The sequence below is a fragment of the Salvia splendens genome, chromosome 20 (assembly GCF_004379255.2).
Source record: "Salvia splendens isolate huo1 chromosome 20, SspV2, whole genome shotgun sequence".
Taxonomy (NCBI): domain Eukaryota; kingdom Viridiplantae; phylum Streptophyta; class Magnoliopsida; order Lamiales; family Lamiaceae; genus Salvia; species Salvia splendens.
The window spans coordinates 4,216,100-4,233,426 of record NC_056051.1 but is presented as its reverse complement, the minus strand read 5'-3'; the positions used below and the strand labels follow the sequence as shown (position 1 = coordinate 4,233,426).

Genomic DNA, 17,327 nt, shown 5'->3' with positions numbered 1-17,327 from the left:
AGCGAAAACCATTGTGGATGCTCTAAGAGCATCCACAATGGTCTAGGACCTCTCATAGCCCTCACATAGCCTTCCTACTGCCACATCATCTAGCACTAAAATCCTCCTGCCACATCATCTGGACATGCAACTGGACATCAAATAGCCCTCACATAGCCTATCCACATCACTAATAACAATTATATAAATTTAATTTACAATTGTAGCAACATACAGAATTTAATTTACGAGATTAATATAGGAAAATTGAATAATACTATTAAAATTTTAAAAAGTACAATAATTTAAAAAAAATACATTTAAAAAAATTACATAAATTTAAATAAAAACTAATGCCTTCCAATCCTCCGCGCCCACAACTCTTCAATTAAATCACTTTGGAGTCGAATATGAGCCTCCGTCTGACGCATGTCGGCATGTGCTTGGAGAAGGGCTTCTTCATCGTGAGGTACCCCACCTCGTACGTTGGCGGCGGCGACGCCGTGGCTTGGACCGGCTTCATCATCGTCATTGGCCCAATCAGTCAGTTGTACACCTTCATCTTCGACAATCATGTTGTGCATGATAATACAGGCGTACATTATATCAGCAATGCAGTCGACATGCCACAAACGCGTTGGTCCCTTAACTGCAGCCCATCGCGCCTGAAGCACACCAAATGCGCGCTCCACGTCCTTTCGCGCCGACTCCTGCCGCGTCGCAAAGTAGGCCTTCTTCGCATCTGATGCGCACCGGATCGTCTTCACAAAGACGGGCCACCTAGGGTATATCCCATCCGCCAAGTAGTAGCCCATATCATGCTGGTTGCCGTCGGCGACAAAACTGATGGCCGGACCGACGCCCTGGCACTGCTCGTTGAAAAGGGGCGACGAGTTGAGGACGTTTAGGTCGTTGTTCGAACCGGCTATCCCAAAATACGCATGCCAAATCCACAGCCGGTAATCAGCAACGGCCTCGAGGATCATCGTGGGATTCTTTCCCTTGTAGCCGGTCGTGTAGAACCCCTTCCAGGCAGCGGGACAGTTCTTCCACTTCCAATGCATACAATCTATGCTTCCTAACATTCCCGGGAACCCATGCTGCTCCCCATGCATCCGCAGCAGATCCTGGCAATCTTCGGGGGTAGGCTTTCGGAGATACTGATCACCGAATACTTCAATCACGCCCTGACAGAAATACTTCATACATTCGAGGGCAGTCGTCTCACTGATGTGGAGGTATTCGTCCCACATGTCTGCTGAAGTGCCGTAGGCCAACTGCCTGATTGCCGCAGTTCACTTTTGAATAGGGGTGTGTTCGGGTTTGCCAGCCGCATCGTGCCTGAAGCGGAAATACAGATATCGCTGCTCCAAACCGTTAACAATACGCATAAACAAGTCCCGCCTCATCCTAAAACGACGCCTGAAATGGTTGGCGTTAAAACGCGGCTCCTCTGCGAAGTAATCTGTGAACAGGCGCTGATGTGCAGCTACATGATCACGATCAACCACTTGTCGACGACGGACTACTGGTCGTGGGCGAGGTACCGGCGGCTGCATATAACTCTGCATCCATCGATCAACCTCACGACTCGTATAGGCATCTAGCTCTTCGTTCAGCATACGCTCGTACTCATCAGCATCTCCATCACTACCACCACCACTACCACCGGCATTACTCATTTCTTAAATTGATCTTGTACAGAAAGAAAGATAGAGAGAGTACTCGTTAAAACAAGTGGTGCGAATGAAAATGACGTCCAAAGCGCGTATATATAGTGTTTTCGAAAAAAAAAATTAAAAATTAAATTCTGACGCCGGTCTGACGCCGATCCAGGGCCTACAATGGCGCCGTGAGGATCGGCGTTAGAACCAGCGTAACCACACGAATCGGCATGGGTACGCCGAAATTGACGCCGATTTCGCCGACGCCGGTCGCAATGGTTCGGCGTCAGAACTGGTGTCGGCGAAAAATTGGTGTCGCGGTTTTGACGCCTCCATTGCTGATGCTCTAATTATACAGTCTACAGTCATTTTTATCTTCAATAACAGTTCATTTAATAAAATATTATACTACTTCTATGGTGTATACACACATTGCTTACATTAATTTTAAGAAATATAAATACAAAAAATAAAAATATACTATATCATATTTTTATATAATAATTTTGTAATAAATATGAATTTATTAACAGAATGTTAGATTTGATAACCAAACACTTTCAGTAAAAAATGAATTGACACATTTAATGACAAACATCCTAAACTGATAAATTAGAACATTAATTAATAAATCAGAAAAGTAATTTTTACATCGAGTCATAATAATGCATAATAACGAGAAAATTGCATCTACAACCATACTTCTTGAGCACACTTTATCACCGAATCATGGAGATAAAGGTCGTTATACATGTCACTTGGCATTATTTTAATTTAATAATTTGAATAAATTATACCTACATATTATATACTTAAACGCGGTGTCCATTCTATTTAACCCTACTTTTGTTGTAAGTCATTTGTGACAGAATAAGATGTTTTTATCAATTAATTTGTTGAAACATAAATTAGTTTATTGAGAAGGTATTTAGGGTAATACATCCTCAAAATATTTCGCCCCATGCAAATTATGCGATGAACTCTAATTAGCAGAATAAAAGATCATATATCATTCATTCATGTACGTGAGCAAAATAGGTTAATTAGAAGTTGACGACATCTAAAAATGACAGAGAATATTATAAAATTGTGATTGAAAATTTTTACTGTATTTTTTATACAAGATTCTTATTTTTGTATACAAAGCATGTCCTTTTTAGTCTTATAAATTATATGAACTTTTTAAATTTATAAAAAAATATATTTCTTTTTCCAATATCCATTAATAATATTTAATTATATTCATTGTTCCATTCAAGATGTCAACTGAGTGGCATGAAATTTTAAGTTGAGTTGTTAAATGTAATTAAATATTTTAATAAGGATAGAGGTTGGCATTTTAAATGGGATAAAGGACTACTTGTCTCTTATTCTACCACCTTTGCATTAAAATCTATTTTCAACAAAAAAGTATACCTATGAAATTATTTTTTAATTATAGAAAATAATTGAAGTAAATTAAATTACACTATTTTTAAAAAAATAGAGAGAGGGAGAGTGTCAGAGTGAGGCAGTAGATGAAGCCTCGCGAAAGCCGCCATTGGTGGCGGAGTGCTGTCAATACAACTCTACCCATCATTACTCCTCTCTATAAATTTTTATTATTATCTGTCTTTTCCCTTTCACTTTTTACAGACAAATTTCTTAAATTATGCTGTCTGTTTGCTATGGTATGGAACATATTGTAGAAATTTCAATATATTAATAAAAATTGTAGTGGGTTTTTCAACTCAATTCACTGCAAAAAAGAGACGTGTTCAGACTTCACAGAGGTAAACCCCAGGATACAGCAGTGGCCCTCACCACTTTATATATCCGTACTTTTATAAGTGAGCTAGAATCGTTAACAAGTCAACGTGGGACAAGATATTAAGAATTTTAACACGCCTCTTCACGTGTGGACCGTATTAACACATCGGACTTCCATCACGTGGATAGGCAAGAGAAGAGATAAAGAGAAAAATTCATCATCGACTTGGACCCGCTCTGATACCATATTAGAAATGAGTCAGTCACCCCTTAAAAGGCCATATTAGGGAGAGGGTTATCCATACCGTTATAGGTGAGCTAGGATCGTTACCAAATCAAGGTGGGACAAGGTATTAAGAATTTTAATATGCACAAACAATTTTGACTGCTCCTATTTGATAATTGTGGAGCTTATCTTAATTACACGTATCATGATAATTACTTATAATATTGTACTACTAGTCTACTAATGATAATAACTTTAGAGCATCCACATCCGTGCTCTTGACAACGAGCACGGATGTGGGCCCGGACCCACTTTTACTATCTGATCTTAGGCAAGAGCACAACACCCACATCCGTGCTCTTCCGCAAGAACATGCTCAAGGTCCCACCATTCTATTATTCAATTTAAATAAAAACATTTCCACAATATTAAAATGCATTAAAAATAACCGGAATAATATTACAAATTACAAAAAAAATAAAAATTACATAATTAAAATCCTAAAAATTAAAATTTTCTTCATTAAAGTCTTAAAAATTAAAAATTACATAATTTAAATCCTAAAAATTAAAAATTACATAATTAAATTCAAAAAATTAAAAAATCCCACTACTCGTGACTGAATTTCGCCCAAATGGATGATGAATGTGTGTATTTATAGATAATTTTGGGATTAAATATTTTTAAAAAAATTTCAAAAAAATTTTCAAAAAAATGGTAATAAAATCTGTATATTTTTGGGAATCCAAAAATATATATTTTTAAAATTTTTGGTATTATTTTCAATTTTAAAAAAAATAAAAAAATGCCAACGACCAATAGAAACACGTCATGTCGCCCTGCTCGTTGGCACAAACGTGCTCTTAGCTAAAAGCAGCACCGTGCCAGCGGCGGACAGCGGTGTCGTGCCGCTGGCACGGATGGACGGACAGCGGTGTGCTCTCCACTATGGATGCTCTTAATCTAGTAGACAAATTAAGAATATTGACTTAGGATTTGGATAAATAAAAAGGAAAGGAGGAAAAGAGTATTAAACCATGATGTCAATTTGTGAATTGGTCAATTTGAAATGTGAATTTGTGGTTATCCTGGATTAGCTTTCCCATCACAAAACTATTCATATTGCTGAATTTGACATTGACCGCAAAATAAATGCCAAGTAACATGTTTTATCCTCTACTATTAAGCTTTCCCATTGCAAAAACTCTAATTGCTGAATTTGCCATTGATCAAATAATAAAATGCCAGCAAGTAAAAGGTTAGCATATCAAATTAAATTGAATCAAATTAAGATTTTTCTAAAAATTTCGGATTCAAGTAATGTCATCTAACCATTTTGAGGTCCAATCGATTTATTTACTTTAGTTGTTATTTTCTAATATTTTATCTACCATTTTTAAAGTAGTATTGTAAATAAAATAAAATAAAAATCATCAATATATTAGAAGAGTTTATAAGTCATGGTAAATAAGAAATCATTTGTGAGGAATTTAGAGTGTTTATAGATGATTAATTAGTGCGATAATCAAAAGCATGGTTTCATGTGGCGCACACAATGCGATGCACCGCAACAAAAGACTGGGCCAACTTGATGATGAATCTATGGGGAAATGGTTGAGCCAAATGGGATCGAGAGGTTGACCAACCGACCAACAATATATAGTGTTACGGACTTAATGTCTCACATCTGTTGTAAAAAACTAATTGAGTTATCTCTTCTAATAGACTAATTTTTTGGAATAAGTTCTCATATTTGGTCCATAATATGAGGCTCCTAAAATTGCATTAATTTTGGCATTTGGAATTATCGATAATCTCACGTTATAGTAGCACTGCTATAGCCCTCTTGGGTAAGTACATTCATCATTCGTTATCAATTGCCAACTATGATCATCGTAGTGCTTCTGCCTTCCGACATTAATGACGATCTTATTCCTAATATCCGACTCCATTAATTATATTTCTTGAACCATGTTAATAATTGGGGATGAAACGAAGACATGGAGCATGTGATTGAACTTGTCGGTAATGATATTATCTAGTTTGAATAGCAAATAATTTCATAATTCACTACTATTACTATTTGTAATAATTGACATGAGTATAGTAAATCCATTCAATTCTTAGTAGACGACAAATGTATCGATCGAATAGAGAATCTAAATGATATGCACCTCACTTTTAACTATGCTTTATCGCGTGATTTAGTAAAAGTAGTTTTAATTTCAATATTATGAATAATTACAGATATTTAAACACAGGAAATAAAAGAAATTTTAATTAATTTATAATGTTTAAACAATGAATATTAACAATACCTTTTTTTTCACTATTGTCTCATTCCTTATACAAAATACTCTCATCGTTCCCAAAAAATAAACTAGTTTTTTCATTTTGGACCGTCTCCCAAAATCAGACAAAGTCTAAATAAGAAAAGTTTTGAACAAACACATAACACTAATAATGTGGATCCCACATACCACTAACACAACTTCTCTTATTTTTCTTCTCCCTATCTCTTACTTTTTTTATATCTCTTTTACTTTATCAATTTCACATTAAAACACGTGTCATTCACAATTTTGTCAATTTTTGGGACCGGATTATGTCTTTTGTTGATGCACGAAGTGACACCATTTCATTAAAATATTTGAATTTTATTTTCTTATTTTAATAAAGTCACATTGTTTTAAGTATTACCAAACTTTTCATTTTGTGCAAGACAATTATATTAAAAAAAATACTAGTATGCTATTTCGTTTTCAAATTATATTGCAAAAATATTTTACTACACTTATTGTCATTTAATGTTATTATCCCAATAAAAAAAGACAAAATACTTTATAAATCTGGTTTTGAATATTCGATAGAAAATGATGCTGGGCTTCAAAAGGGCGATACACAAGTGGGCCATCCAAACTCATTAGTATGGCCCACTTTTTCGGCCCATATTATACTTTTCTGACTTTTTTCTATAAAGAATAGGTTCTTTTTAAGGTCTTGTCACGCAAAAAGCGCATTTTCTTTTTAGCTTTAAACGTGTTTTGCAGATCGTAGTTAAATTATCAACCTCTCTTTTTTGTGTGGGGTATATAGAAAGTACTATTAAATAATTATATTTTAAATTGAAAGAATCTTTATGTTGGATCTAAGTCAATTATTGTCAAAATCATATACAGTTCACTAAAATGACTAGTTGATGTTAAGAGAATAGATTTATTAATTATGCTTACTTCAATCATTTTCAGCCAGTCACACACTATAATTTAAAACCCTTATTCTTGTTCTTATTTAAAATGACAAAAATATGTATCTGAGAAATGACGAATAACCTTTGATTAAGAACAACCAATTACCTTATTTGAGAAGTTATGTCATGGTGCTGTGATTATTTACACTTCCAACTTATGAAAAATAGAGAAATGTTTTGTTAATTAAACTGCATTTCTTCATATTTATTTAACATAAACAGGTGTATACTAGATGCACATTGACTCACACACTCATCTTTTCACGAATTAATGTCGAAATTTTAAGTTCGATACGAGTTTTAATGTAAAATTGGTAAATTAGGAGAGAGTTAGAGAGAAAAAGTAATTAATGTATTGTTAGTGGAGAATAAGTCACACCTCATTGAGAGAAGATTTTTCAAAATTAGAAAGTGCATATGCTTATGAGACGAACTAAAAAGGAAATAGTGCATATTCTTGTGGGACGGGGGGAGTATTTGATAAAGTAATAGAGATAGAAAGGAAAAGTAACTAATGTTTGTTACTGGGAATGTGTCACATCTAGAGAAAAAAGTTTTCAAAATTGAAAGTATATATTCTTGTGAGACAAACTAAAAAGGAAAGAGAACGGATGGAGTATCTAAAATGAGACGCGGCTTTGTTGTTGTAACATACTCCCTCTATCCCACAAAAATATGCTCTTTCATCTTTAATGATATGTGACTTATTCTTCACTAAAATACTTTTATTTTGATTATCTAAAATTCTAACAAAATAATACCCACCCACCCACCCACATAAATGTGGGCCCAAAAGAGACAAAGGTCTTGGAAGTCATGTGAATGAGAGTATTAACATAGATATAATCCAAAAATAGACACACCATCCACACCACATGCATTGCCCATGTGCACACTCACTGCTTCAGATCTGGAAACCCAACCCCCCAAATACTCACACAATTTCTCTACTAATTTTAATTTTAATTTTAAAAAAATCATACAAACAAATGATATTGTAACGTGGTAGTTGAGCCTGACCTCTGTGTAGCGTAGAGAGTGAAATGTTACTCTTATTGTGAGACGGACCGAAATGGCAAAATGTGACATTTAATATGAGACGGAGATAGTACTTTACTATTTACCTAATTCTGTTTAAATATATATATCCTTTGCTTTCATGAAATGGGTAAATCTCATGTTACAGAAATTAATACAGCTTTTGGAAAGTCACTCATATTAAATTTATGTACCTTACTCTATACTATACGTACAAGAAACATAGAGTGGTATTAAATACAAACTGATACGTAACAATCAATATTTTGGTTGATAGCTCTGCCGCTTAATATCAGACAATCAACACTGTTCATATTATTCTGTATACTATGAGGGTGTTCGGTTTGCAAGATTGTATCTTATGATTAAATTAGTAGTGTGTTTAGTTCATAAGATTTAGTCCCTCAACTTAATTATAGATGGATAATCATGGGATAATTAGTCATAGCTAACCCCCTATGACTAAAATAATCTCACAACTCAATCCTATATTGTATCTAGTATTATTTTATCTTGAAAACCGAACGCCACCTATATGGATCTAGAGAGAGATAAGTAGCATGTTAGCTGTGACTGTGAGTGCCACTAGGTGATGAGATTCAAAATGTTCCAATTCATTTTTATTAGACACCATAATATCTTTAATTAATTGGATTTAGTGATGCATAGTTAAACTAAAATTGTAACCTCTTTAATTATTTGGATACTGTGATGCATTAGTTAAACTAAAATTATTGGTTATGCTCGAAATCAGATCGATAATTTCAATTTTAGAAATGCAACTCCTCTCATGGGCTAAAATGACATCCTGGTTCTATCAGTCAAGTTTTTATTCTAAAAATTATGGTTCTGCGTAAATTTACTTGTGACGCCGATTATAGTTTCACTTCTCTTAGGACCTCAACTCCTCATTTATAGGCACTTGTTAAGATGGATCAGCGGAGTATTCGAATTTCAGATTTTGAAACCTAGAACGTAAAGGGATAAGCTCTCCTCAGCGATGTTTCATGCCGAGAGTTAGTTTGTTTGTGCCTTGTTGGGATTGACCACTTTTGTGTTAGTCTTATGTATGTTTTGTGCATGTCTAATCACTTGGTTGAGATTGGCATTTTCGACTTGTATCTATGTATCTTTTCTATTTTATTCTTCTTCAAAAATAAAGTAGGTAAATGACTTGCCATGTCTTGGTGAACACCTTCAAAACTTTGATTATCTTTTCGTATGGACAAATTGAAGATCGATCTTACTCTAATAACGTTTTTCCTTGAAAAAAACCCCAAAAAATGTCTTATTTCCTCATGATATTATCATGGCGGACCCACATAGAGAAAAGGTAGGGCTGCAGCCCTTAATGAATTTTTCTTTAACATTTTTCTTTTATAAATTTTTATAATGTATTCATAATTTATACCTATATTTATATTAAAGCCCTTATTAATCATATAAATTACTTAAAAAATATTTTTAAACTATATTTTGAAAATATAGCCCTTACTAATGTTTATTTCTGCGTCCGCCCCTGGATATTATAATGTTGATCTGTCTGCACCGTGCGAACATCCTCATATTAGTCGTTCCTCCATGAAATTGCAATCTTTTTCCTTTGTGGTTTCTTTCCTCTCTGAGTTTTCTCTCATCCTTTATTTTTCTTTGAGCAAAAAAAACATAAAGTATTTAGTTCAATAGTGGGTGAGGGCATGCCTAGGTGTCACGTTATTAAATGAACGAATCTGGGCTCGACCAATTATTACAAGCTAAAAGCACATAAAAGTAATAATCCTATCATCAATTGTATGAATATTATATGTTTAATGTTTTTATATGCCCCTATGTAATTTAGGTGAAATATAATCATTAAAAAACGTAAATGACATAAATTTAGTACAAAAAACATTAAACCTCAATGTTTTACGCTAGAAATCGCATTCCTTAAAGTACTCTACTTTATTTAGTCATTTCTATTCGTAGTTATATATTCATGTTTTTAATAAATTAATGTAATAACATAAATCAGATCGTAGACTAAAGCACACATAAACTCTATTTACAATAATTAAAAATATTATTTGTTATTACTTGAAAGAAAAGTAAAATCTTAAAAGCATGTGGGATCTACCAAAAACCGAATTTGGTGCACCATTCGAGTGAAAAGGTCCACACCAAATTTGATCATGATTGAAATAGCCCTTAAAATTTAAGGGAATCCACCTAACCCTATATATGATTATCGTATACTCTTATTCACGAAAGTGTTACATTCTAATGAAGTTGAACTTAGCGAAAATGATCACCCAATCTATCTGGTACTAAATTTCCTAAAATTTTCTATAAAATAACACCTTATAATATAGTCTATTTTCATTTTATAGTTGTATATTAGAAAATAGATCACAAATATATTAGGTGATTCATTCCATAATTTTAGTAAGAATGTGAAAGGAAAACAACTCATCTAGTCGTTATATTTTTTCCACGTGGATGAAGGTATGTAAATAAAATTCGATTTCATTACTTACACTCACATGATGATGATGATGATGATGATGATGATGATGATGATGATATTAGAATCATGATTGGATCTATCCAAATTAAAATTCAACCTAAAATATCACATCGAGCTTATGGACTTCGGTTCCGATATAAAACGGACTTTTGGGACTTTATTTTCTAGATCTTACTTGTTTATTTTCTAATTTTATCAAACAATTTTTGGGATAAGTTAATTTAAGATACAAGCCTAGAAGGCCTATTCAAGAGCTAACACCGAGCTAATTTCTTCTCTATCATGAAATTCATATAAGGTATAGATGATTCATAACAATGTTGGTAAGAGTTCTGGTCAAATGTTTGACTGAGCTCGTAAGCTGTTTTTAAAAGGTTTATCAGCTCTTCTAAAGAAGTGAAAAACTTAGTGATTCAAACGTATTGTCACATAGTATGTCCAACCAATCATAATTGCGAAAGGAGAATAAAAGGACGAGAAGTGATTTCAGCAATATGATTAGTTAGACACATTACATACAACATATCTGGACCACCGAATTTTTATTCCTTCAAAATGCTTGAGAAAATAAATTCCTAAACAACTTATAAGTTGTCAAAACAAGCTGCTACAACTGGTAACCTCCACAGAAATAAGTACTATCTAACTCTACATACTCCAGTAATCAACAAGCTAACTTATGCTCTCTCCGTCCGTGAAAAGGAGTCTCATTTCTTTCCAGCACGGGTTTTAAGAAATGTTAAGAAAAGTGGATAGAAGAAAGTTAGAGTAGGGGTCCCACTTGTATATATTAATTTTAAATGATATGTGAGTGGAATGAGTTAGTGAAATGTGGGACCACTTTACATTTTATAGTAATTATGAACCGGGACTTCTATTAGCGGACGAACCAAAATTGAAAAATGGGACTCCTATTCACGGACGGAGGGAGTACTAGGTTTATTATATTCTTCCAAACTAAGTTTCTTTCGATTTTCTTTCTAGAGATGGAATTAGTTTCATTTTTGAGAAGAAACAAAAGAAAAGAAAAGAAAAGAAAAGAAAAGAAAAGAAAAGAGAAGGGCAGATAGAAACTAGGCAAATGCAAGTAAGAGAAAAATGTGTATCTTCTTCTATTGAAAATACCAAACCCGTTTTCAGTTCACAATCAAAGATGAAAGCAATGCCAAAACAGCAACCACAATCATGATATTAAGGAAATAGTTCGATTGGAGAGGCTTATCTGGAGACCCTCCAAAACCTTCGTACTCCGCTCTAATCTTTTGTTTCATAGCATCCGAGAGTTCTCTCTGCAATCCAATACAACACTCATTGAATTTATTCTTCTCCATTAAAACTTCCAGATTTTAGTTATGCTGTTCACACGGTTGCTCACTCGTGTTATTATTAGTAACAACATACTAATAGTAGATACTTGTATTTAGTTTTAGTCCTGCAGCAGCCATAAAAAGTGATAGATTAAAGCATGTGCTATTACTTTTGCCAAAAAGCATTTCAGGATGAAAGCAAAGGAAATGAAAAAGATAAAGGTTATGAGAAGTTTAGTATACTCTATTATTGATTCTCACCTTTCCCGTTGAGTACTTGGCTGCTACAAATTTCTCTGGCTGACCTTTTGAAGGAATGTCATCTAGCGAGAACCCCTGTACGGAAGAGTTGTGAGTGTAGCACTTCAATGCAATTACTAATCTAATACTAACAGGTAAAGGTAAGATAAAACACTAATAACAAGAAGACTGCTAAGTTTGATATTCAGGATCAGAAATTTTCAAAAAGATGGAAAATGTGAGTCAGACAGAATGAGAAAGAGTTGTTTGAGTAGTTCTTATTAATTAACAGAAACTAAAGCAGCCTCAGTGTAGTACTAAAGTAGCAGATGAAAGAATATTTTGCAGTACGATTCTGATACTTTTGTAAATGTTTAATGCCATCTATGCTTTTTTAAGAGTGGCGTATCAATACAAGAAAATTTGAGTAATGAGGGAGAAAGGAACTCCCTATGACCTCATTTCATTATGAGTTTCAGCAAGCTCATATAAAAGAGGAAATGATGAATAAGCACATGCTTAGATACCTCAGCTGGGTCAAATTTAGCTCCAAGGTTGCTCAGCTTCGCATGGGCCTCAGCATAATCTTTAAAAAAGGCATCTTGGTCTGCAGCATACTTCTCCGAATATTCCTACAAGGGTGCAACTTACTCTATGTAAGAGCACTGGTAGAGTTGGTGATTGAGATTAATTATGAACAATGAAACAGAAAGAAATCGTATGCAATAAAAAATATGAACAAGGAAAATAGAAAGAAATCCTTGTTATGCCCTACAGTTAGATGCTAACTGGAACTCCTCTTGCGAAGCCTACAGCGATGCTGTCTCAAAAACGATACTCAAGTGATGATTCTAAAACCCTAACTCACTAATAACTATTCATATTCAAAGACCAAAAACTTGAAGCCCACACAAAGCATGATCCATCTCTTTATTCTAACCCTCAATAAGTTAACCCTAAATAACTAAACAAATTAAGGATATAAAACAAACATGATGAATGGTATCACAAAAGTCATTACATCTCAGAAAATAATTAGTTATATGTTTTGTTTTTCTTGTGTTATCCTGTGATTTTACCTTGAATGAAGGATCTTCAAATAGGACTGCATCAGTAGGTAGAACTAGCAGATCCTCATCCCTTCTTTCTTTAATATCCTATGTAAAAGGCATGGAAAAGAAATATGAGTAAATTGTACAGACACAAAACCATAAGAACTCACATCATCATTTTTCCTGTATCACCTTGAAGTAGGAATTATCAAATTTTAGCCACTGTGCTGTCCATGATTGTCCTCCAGGGGCCCCTGGTCCATCTTTCTGTCATGCAAAGCAAATATGCTAATGTTTCACAAACACTAAGATCTTTTTTCATATTTTGAAGGTTGGAACATTTTTAGAAAAAATAAATTCAGGAATATATATACCCTGTTATTATCATTTAGGTTACTTATTTGAGTTCTTTAGAACTTCCCAAGCTATGACAGCTCCCCACTATCAATCTTTTACAAGTTAAAACCAAACCACATAACACACTGAAGTAGAATATTTTAATTTATGAGTAAACTGAAAACAAATGTCAACTTTCCATACTGTGTATTTGGTCTCTGGTTTACCCCATCCACTGCGATCAGGCCGTGATCTTCCAAGTGTGTGTGCACCGGAAAGAGCAACTATTTCCTGGGAATTAAAAGGATAATCAATTAAAAGCCTTATAATGGAAAATAATTATAACGTCCAAGTTAGAACGAACAATTACCTTATCATTCAAGCCCATTCTGTAGAAGACATCACGTAAATGTGAAGCAGGGGAAGGTGGGCCAGCATCTAATAGAAGAAAATATTAATAAGAAAAATTGAATCTAAAGCTAGTAGAAGAAAATAGTAATAATACAACTAAAGTTGATTGTCAGGGCAAATAGAGGATTATGCCACTAAACTTTTCCTAAGTAGATACTAGATAGTATACTCTCCAAAACCCTATCCTGGCTAATTATCAAGAGCAAGGTGATCTATTCCTTAGCTTTAAAGCATTAGAACAGTGTAGAAGAGCCTTCAACATTAAAAGGACACCACTACCAGTCACAGCACACACCACCATATACTTAATAGAGTTACAGGCCATACAAATGAAATAAGTAGCATCATTTGACCACTCCTTATGTAACAGGTTTAGGCTCTCAGTGCACATGTTAACAAATACCAGTTGAATGACACCTCTATTCTAGGAATTTTTTTTCTATTTAAAAGTTCTGCACTGCAAAACCATTTTTTAAGGGTAAAACCCCTCCATTCTAAGAAAATATTTTGTTTTTCAAAGTTCAGCACTGTAAAAGCCAGATTTTAAAGTTTGGCAGTTGTTTTACCAGGGAGCCTTCCTTCTTCAGGGCATTGTTCAGGTCCGGATACATCTACTCTTCCATACTTCATAGGAATCTTGGGGCCCCCAGCTTCCTGAAGTACTTAATAATCGTATTAGTCTAAATGTCTAATCACTGCATCAGGTTGAAAATTCAAGCATACTGATCCAGAAGTCCAGAAGAAAGGATCAACCTCTATAGCAGTAGCACTAGCCAATTGAAATAAGTCTGCATATGTCACGTTGGAATACTTGTCCCTGATGGGCTGAAGAAGCTTAAGAGCATTGACAAGACCTGTACTGCCCAAAATGTTAAGCAAATAATCGAACCAACAAACAAAAAACCTATAAATGGGGATATCTTACCAGCATTTGCTCCATGTTTCAGTTCTATTTCAAATCTTAAACTTCCGTTCGCACCACCCCTTTGCGGCCACTCCTCAATGTTCTTGTTATATGTACCCGCATCATGCCAACCTAGCCGAACCTATATAAGAAAGACGAAGATGATATGTATCGTACCGCATTTTTGTTCATGATTTTTTTCTCAGACACCTCAGTACACATCTGAGGTGACTCAGAACCCTAACCTAATGGTTGGAGGGAGTGTCTTCTCAACTAAGTGATAATCAACAACCAGGACAGTGAAATTGATAAGACCAGTGATTAAAAAGAAACACGATTGCTGCCCCCAATTTCGGTAGTATTGATAAGACCACTGATATTCACCTCTATTTAACGAGCCAATCTGCCAAGTTTTAGAAACTTGATATGAATTTTCTTTATACCCTAAATGCCATTTGATACTATAAAATTCAGTTGGTTAAACAAAATTTAGTTTCCTTTAAATGCTTGGTTGGTTGAGGAAATACAAAGTGATCGTAAATAGTTCCGCAAATCTAAATAAAAAATGCAAACGATAATCAAAATCTGCTATAGAAGCCAGCATTCAATAGAAAACCTCAGCTGAACAATTTTATGGCAAAAAAAGCAGAAAAATCAGCGGCGATAATTTTACCATGATAGGATGACAGAACTTAGTCTTGAGAAGCTCTTTGATATCCTCACGCGCACTCTTCAGCTGCTCAGGATCCGACGCCGCGCATTTCGGCGGCGACGCAGTCGAATAGCCAATTCTGCCAGTCGATAACCGCCGCGCAGAATTCTTCTACATTTTCAACTCACAGTTAATACGAATTTCGCACGCGCGCATAATCGAGTGAAACAAAACAAACGAAATACCTGAGGAAGGAAAATGCGCGAGAGGAGAGGCGACGATCTGAGGGAACCGAGAGAGACGGAGGGGCGATACGAGAGGCTGGCGGCGGAGGTGTAGGCTGAAGGAAGAAGGCGAGTAGCGGCGGCGGCGGCGGTGGCGGTGGCGGCGGAGAGAGAAGCCATAGCTGCGGAAGTTGAATGTGAGACGTTCAGTCGTTGGCTGTGCAGTGGTGACCCTTTTATTGCGGGCCGCGTGTCCTCTCCTGTTTTCTTTCCTCCAATTCTATCAAGTAATACGAGTGAATCTGTTGTTATGAATTTATGAGAATTTTTTAAAATTAGGTTTGTGTAGAAGTTTCTTTGCTTAATGGTCTTGTTTGAAATGGAGTGATAATATTAAATACAAGGGCGGACACAAAAAAAATATAATTGGGGGTTGTGATTTCTAAATTTTATTCTAAAGTTATATTTTTGGTGTTTTAGATAATTTATAAGAGCTTTTATATAATAATTTACATTAAATTTGAATAAATTTTAAAAATTTATAAAAGAAAACAGTTTAAAAAATATTTTTATTAAGGGCTTTAGCCCTACCCTATTTCTATTACCTTATCTAACTATTTATAGTCGTATCAACTTTACGACTTGATTGATAAGTTTTGAAATTTTCTTTTGTCACGTACTATAGAATTTAATGTGTTTGTATAATAGTAATAAAATTTTGTATATAGATAAAGAGATAGAGTTAATCAAAAATCCCATTCAGTATTGGTTGTTATGGTTTATTGGTGTACTTTTAATTTAAATTTTACTTTTATTTCTTTTGTCACGCGCACATATAATGCTGAGCATAGTCAAAACTCAATAGGTATGCAAACTAAAAATTCGGCGAAAATTGACTATTTAAAGCCTATTATTCCAATACATATAAGAATTTCAAAAAGCGGCAACAAACACACATAATCTTTAATTCGACCAACAACTCGATAATCAATCAAAACAATTTCATGAGCTAGTCACATTAAATTAAAAGGAATATACTAAATTTACTATGACCTATACAGCCTCTCCAGATCTTATCATTTATATTTATATAAAGAAAAAACTTACAGATCTTATGTGAGAAGTAAATGGCTACTATAATATGGAGTAGTACTTTGTATAATAGAGTTTGACATAAAAAAGGACAACATATTCTCTTAAAATAATAGAGTTTGATTAAATAAACAAACAAATTCGACTTCAAAATTTATGAGGTAAGCATATTAACACCAACTCTTTAAGAAGCAGCTGAACATGAAATACAGCACAACATATTCTACGGTAAGTGTTACAAATACAAAATATAAATGGCCGCCCACTACTTATTATAGTGGAAGTCCTAGAGTACATTTAATGTTGTATCGTTCTTAGCAAAGTAGAGTTTCAAGTCTCATTTATTGTGTATTTGAAGAGTCTCAATATCCCTATAAATACTAGGGTGATGAGTAGTTCAAAGACAACAAACATTTACATAAGAAATATATCCATACTTCTATCTTCAACATGCCTTACCAATCTTGTTATGCCTCTCTCGATTACCATCTTTAAGATGGTATTAGAGCATGAAACCAACAAAAAACCTCAAATGGAGGTACATGCATTTTAGTTATAGGCAAATTGCATTTTATATTGTTAAGTTTTGTATTTTAACATAAATTGTCTACAATGCAAAATAAACTATACATAAATAAAATCCGTCTATATATAAAATGCAAATTAAACAGTCAATATTTAAAATGCAAAACTCAAC

At 34.2% G+C, this 17,327-nt stretch overlaps 1 protein-coding gene across 3 annotated transcripts; it reads right to left on the bottom strand.

Moving 5' to 3' along the window:
• Positions 1–11,500: 11,500 nt before the first annotated feature.
• On the bottom strand, positions 11,501–15,815 carry LOC121782989 (probable L-ascorbate peroxidase 6, chloroplastic/mitochondrial). Of its 3 annotated transcripts, none has more exons than XM_042181014.1 (12): positions 15,560–15,815; positions 15,336–15,485; positions 14,684–14,804; positions 14,512–14,612; positions 14,325–14,412; positions 13,718–13,785; positions 13,552–13,638; positions 13,204–13,278; positions 13,039–13,116; positions 12,487–12,591; positions 11,981–12,055; positions 11,501–11,701 (listed from the first exon to the last, which is right to left on the bottom strand). In XM_042181014.1, exons 1-12 carry the CDS (start codon positions 15,716–15,718, stop codon positions 11,549–11,551), a joined length of 1,260 nt encoding a protein of 419 aa, XP_042036948.1. In that variant the 5' UTR covers positions 15,719–15,815; the 3' UTR covers positions 11,501–11,548. The 3 variants fall into 3 exon arrangements, with proteins under 3 accessions (XP_042036948.1, XP_042036946.1, XP_042036947.1); XM_042181012.1 differs by having other exon boundaries at positions 15,336–15,482; positions 15,560–15,814; XM_042181013.1 differs by having other exon boundaries at positions 11,501–11,844; positions 15,560–15,813.
• Between the last annotated feature and the right edge of the window lie 1,512 nt (positions 15,816–17,327).

Bases quoted from the DNA above. Each gene is read 5' to 3' on its own strand.
- LOC121782989 (XM_042181014.1), bottom strand. From the start codon at position 15,718: ATGGCTTCTCTCTCCGCCGCCACCGCCACCGCCGCCGCCGCCGCTACT. The intron at 14,805-15,335 runs GTAAAATTATCG...TTTCTTATATAG, and splicing joins AGTTCTGTCATCCTATCATG to GTTCGGCTAGGTTGGCATGA. The intron at 12,056-12,486 runs GTATCTAAGCAT...TCTTCCGTACAG, and splicing joins CTAAATTTGACCCAGCTGAG to GGGTTCTCGCTAGATGACAT.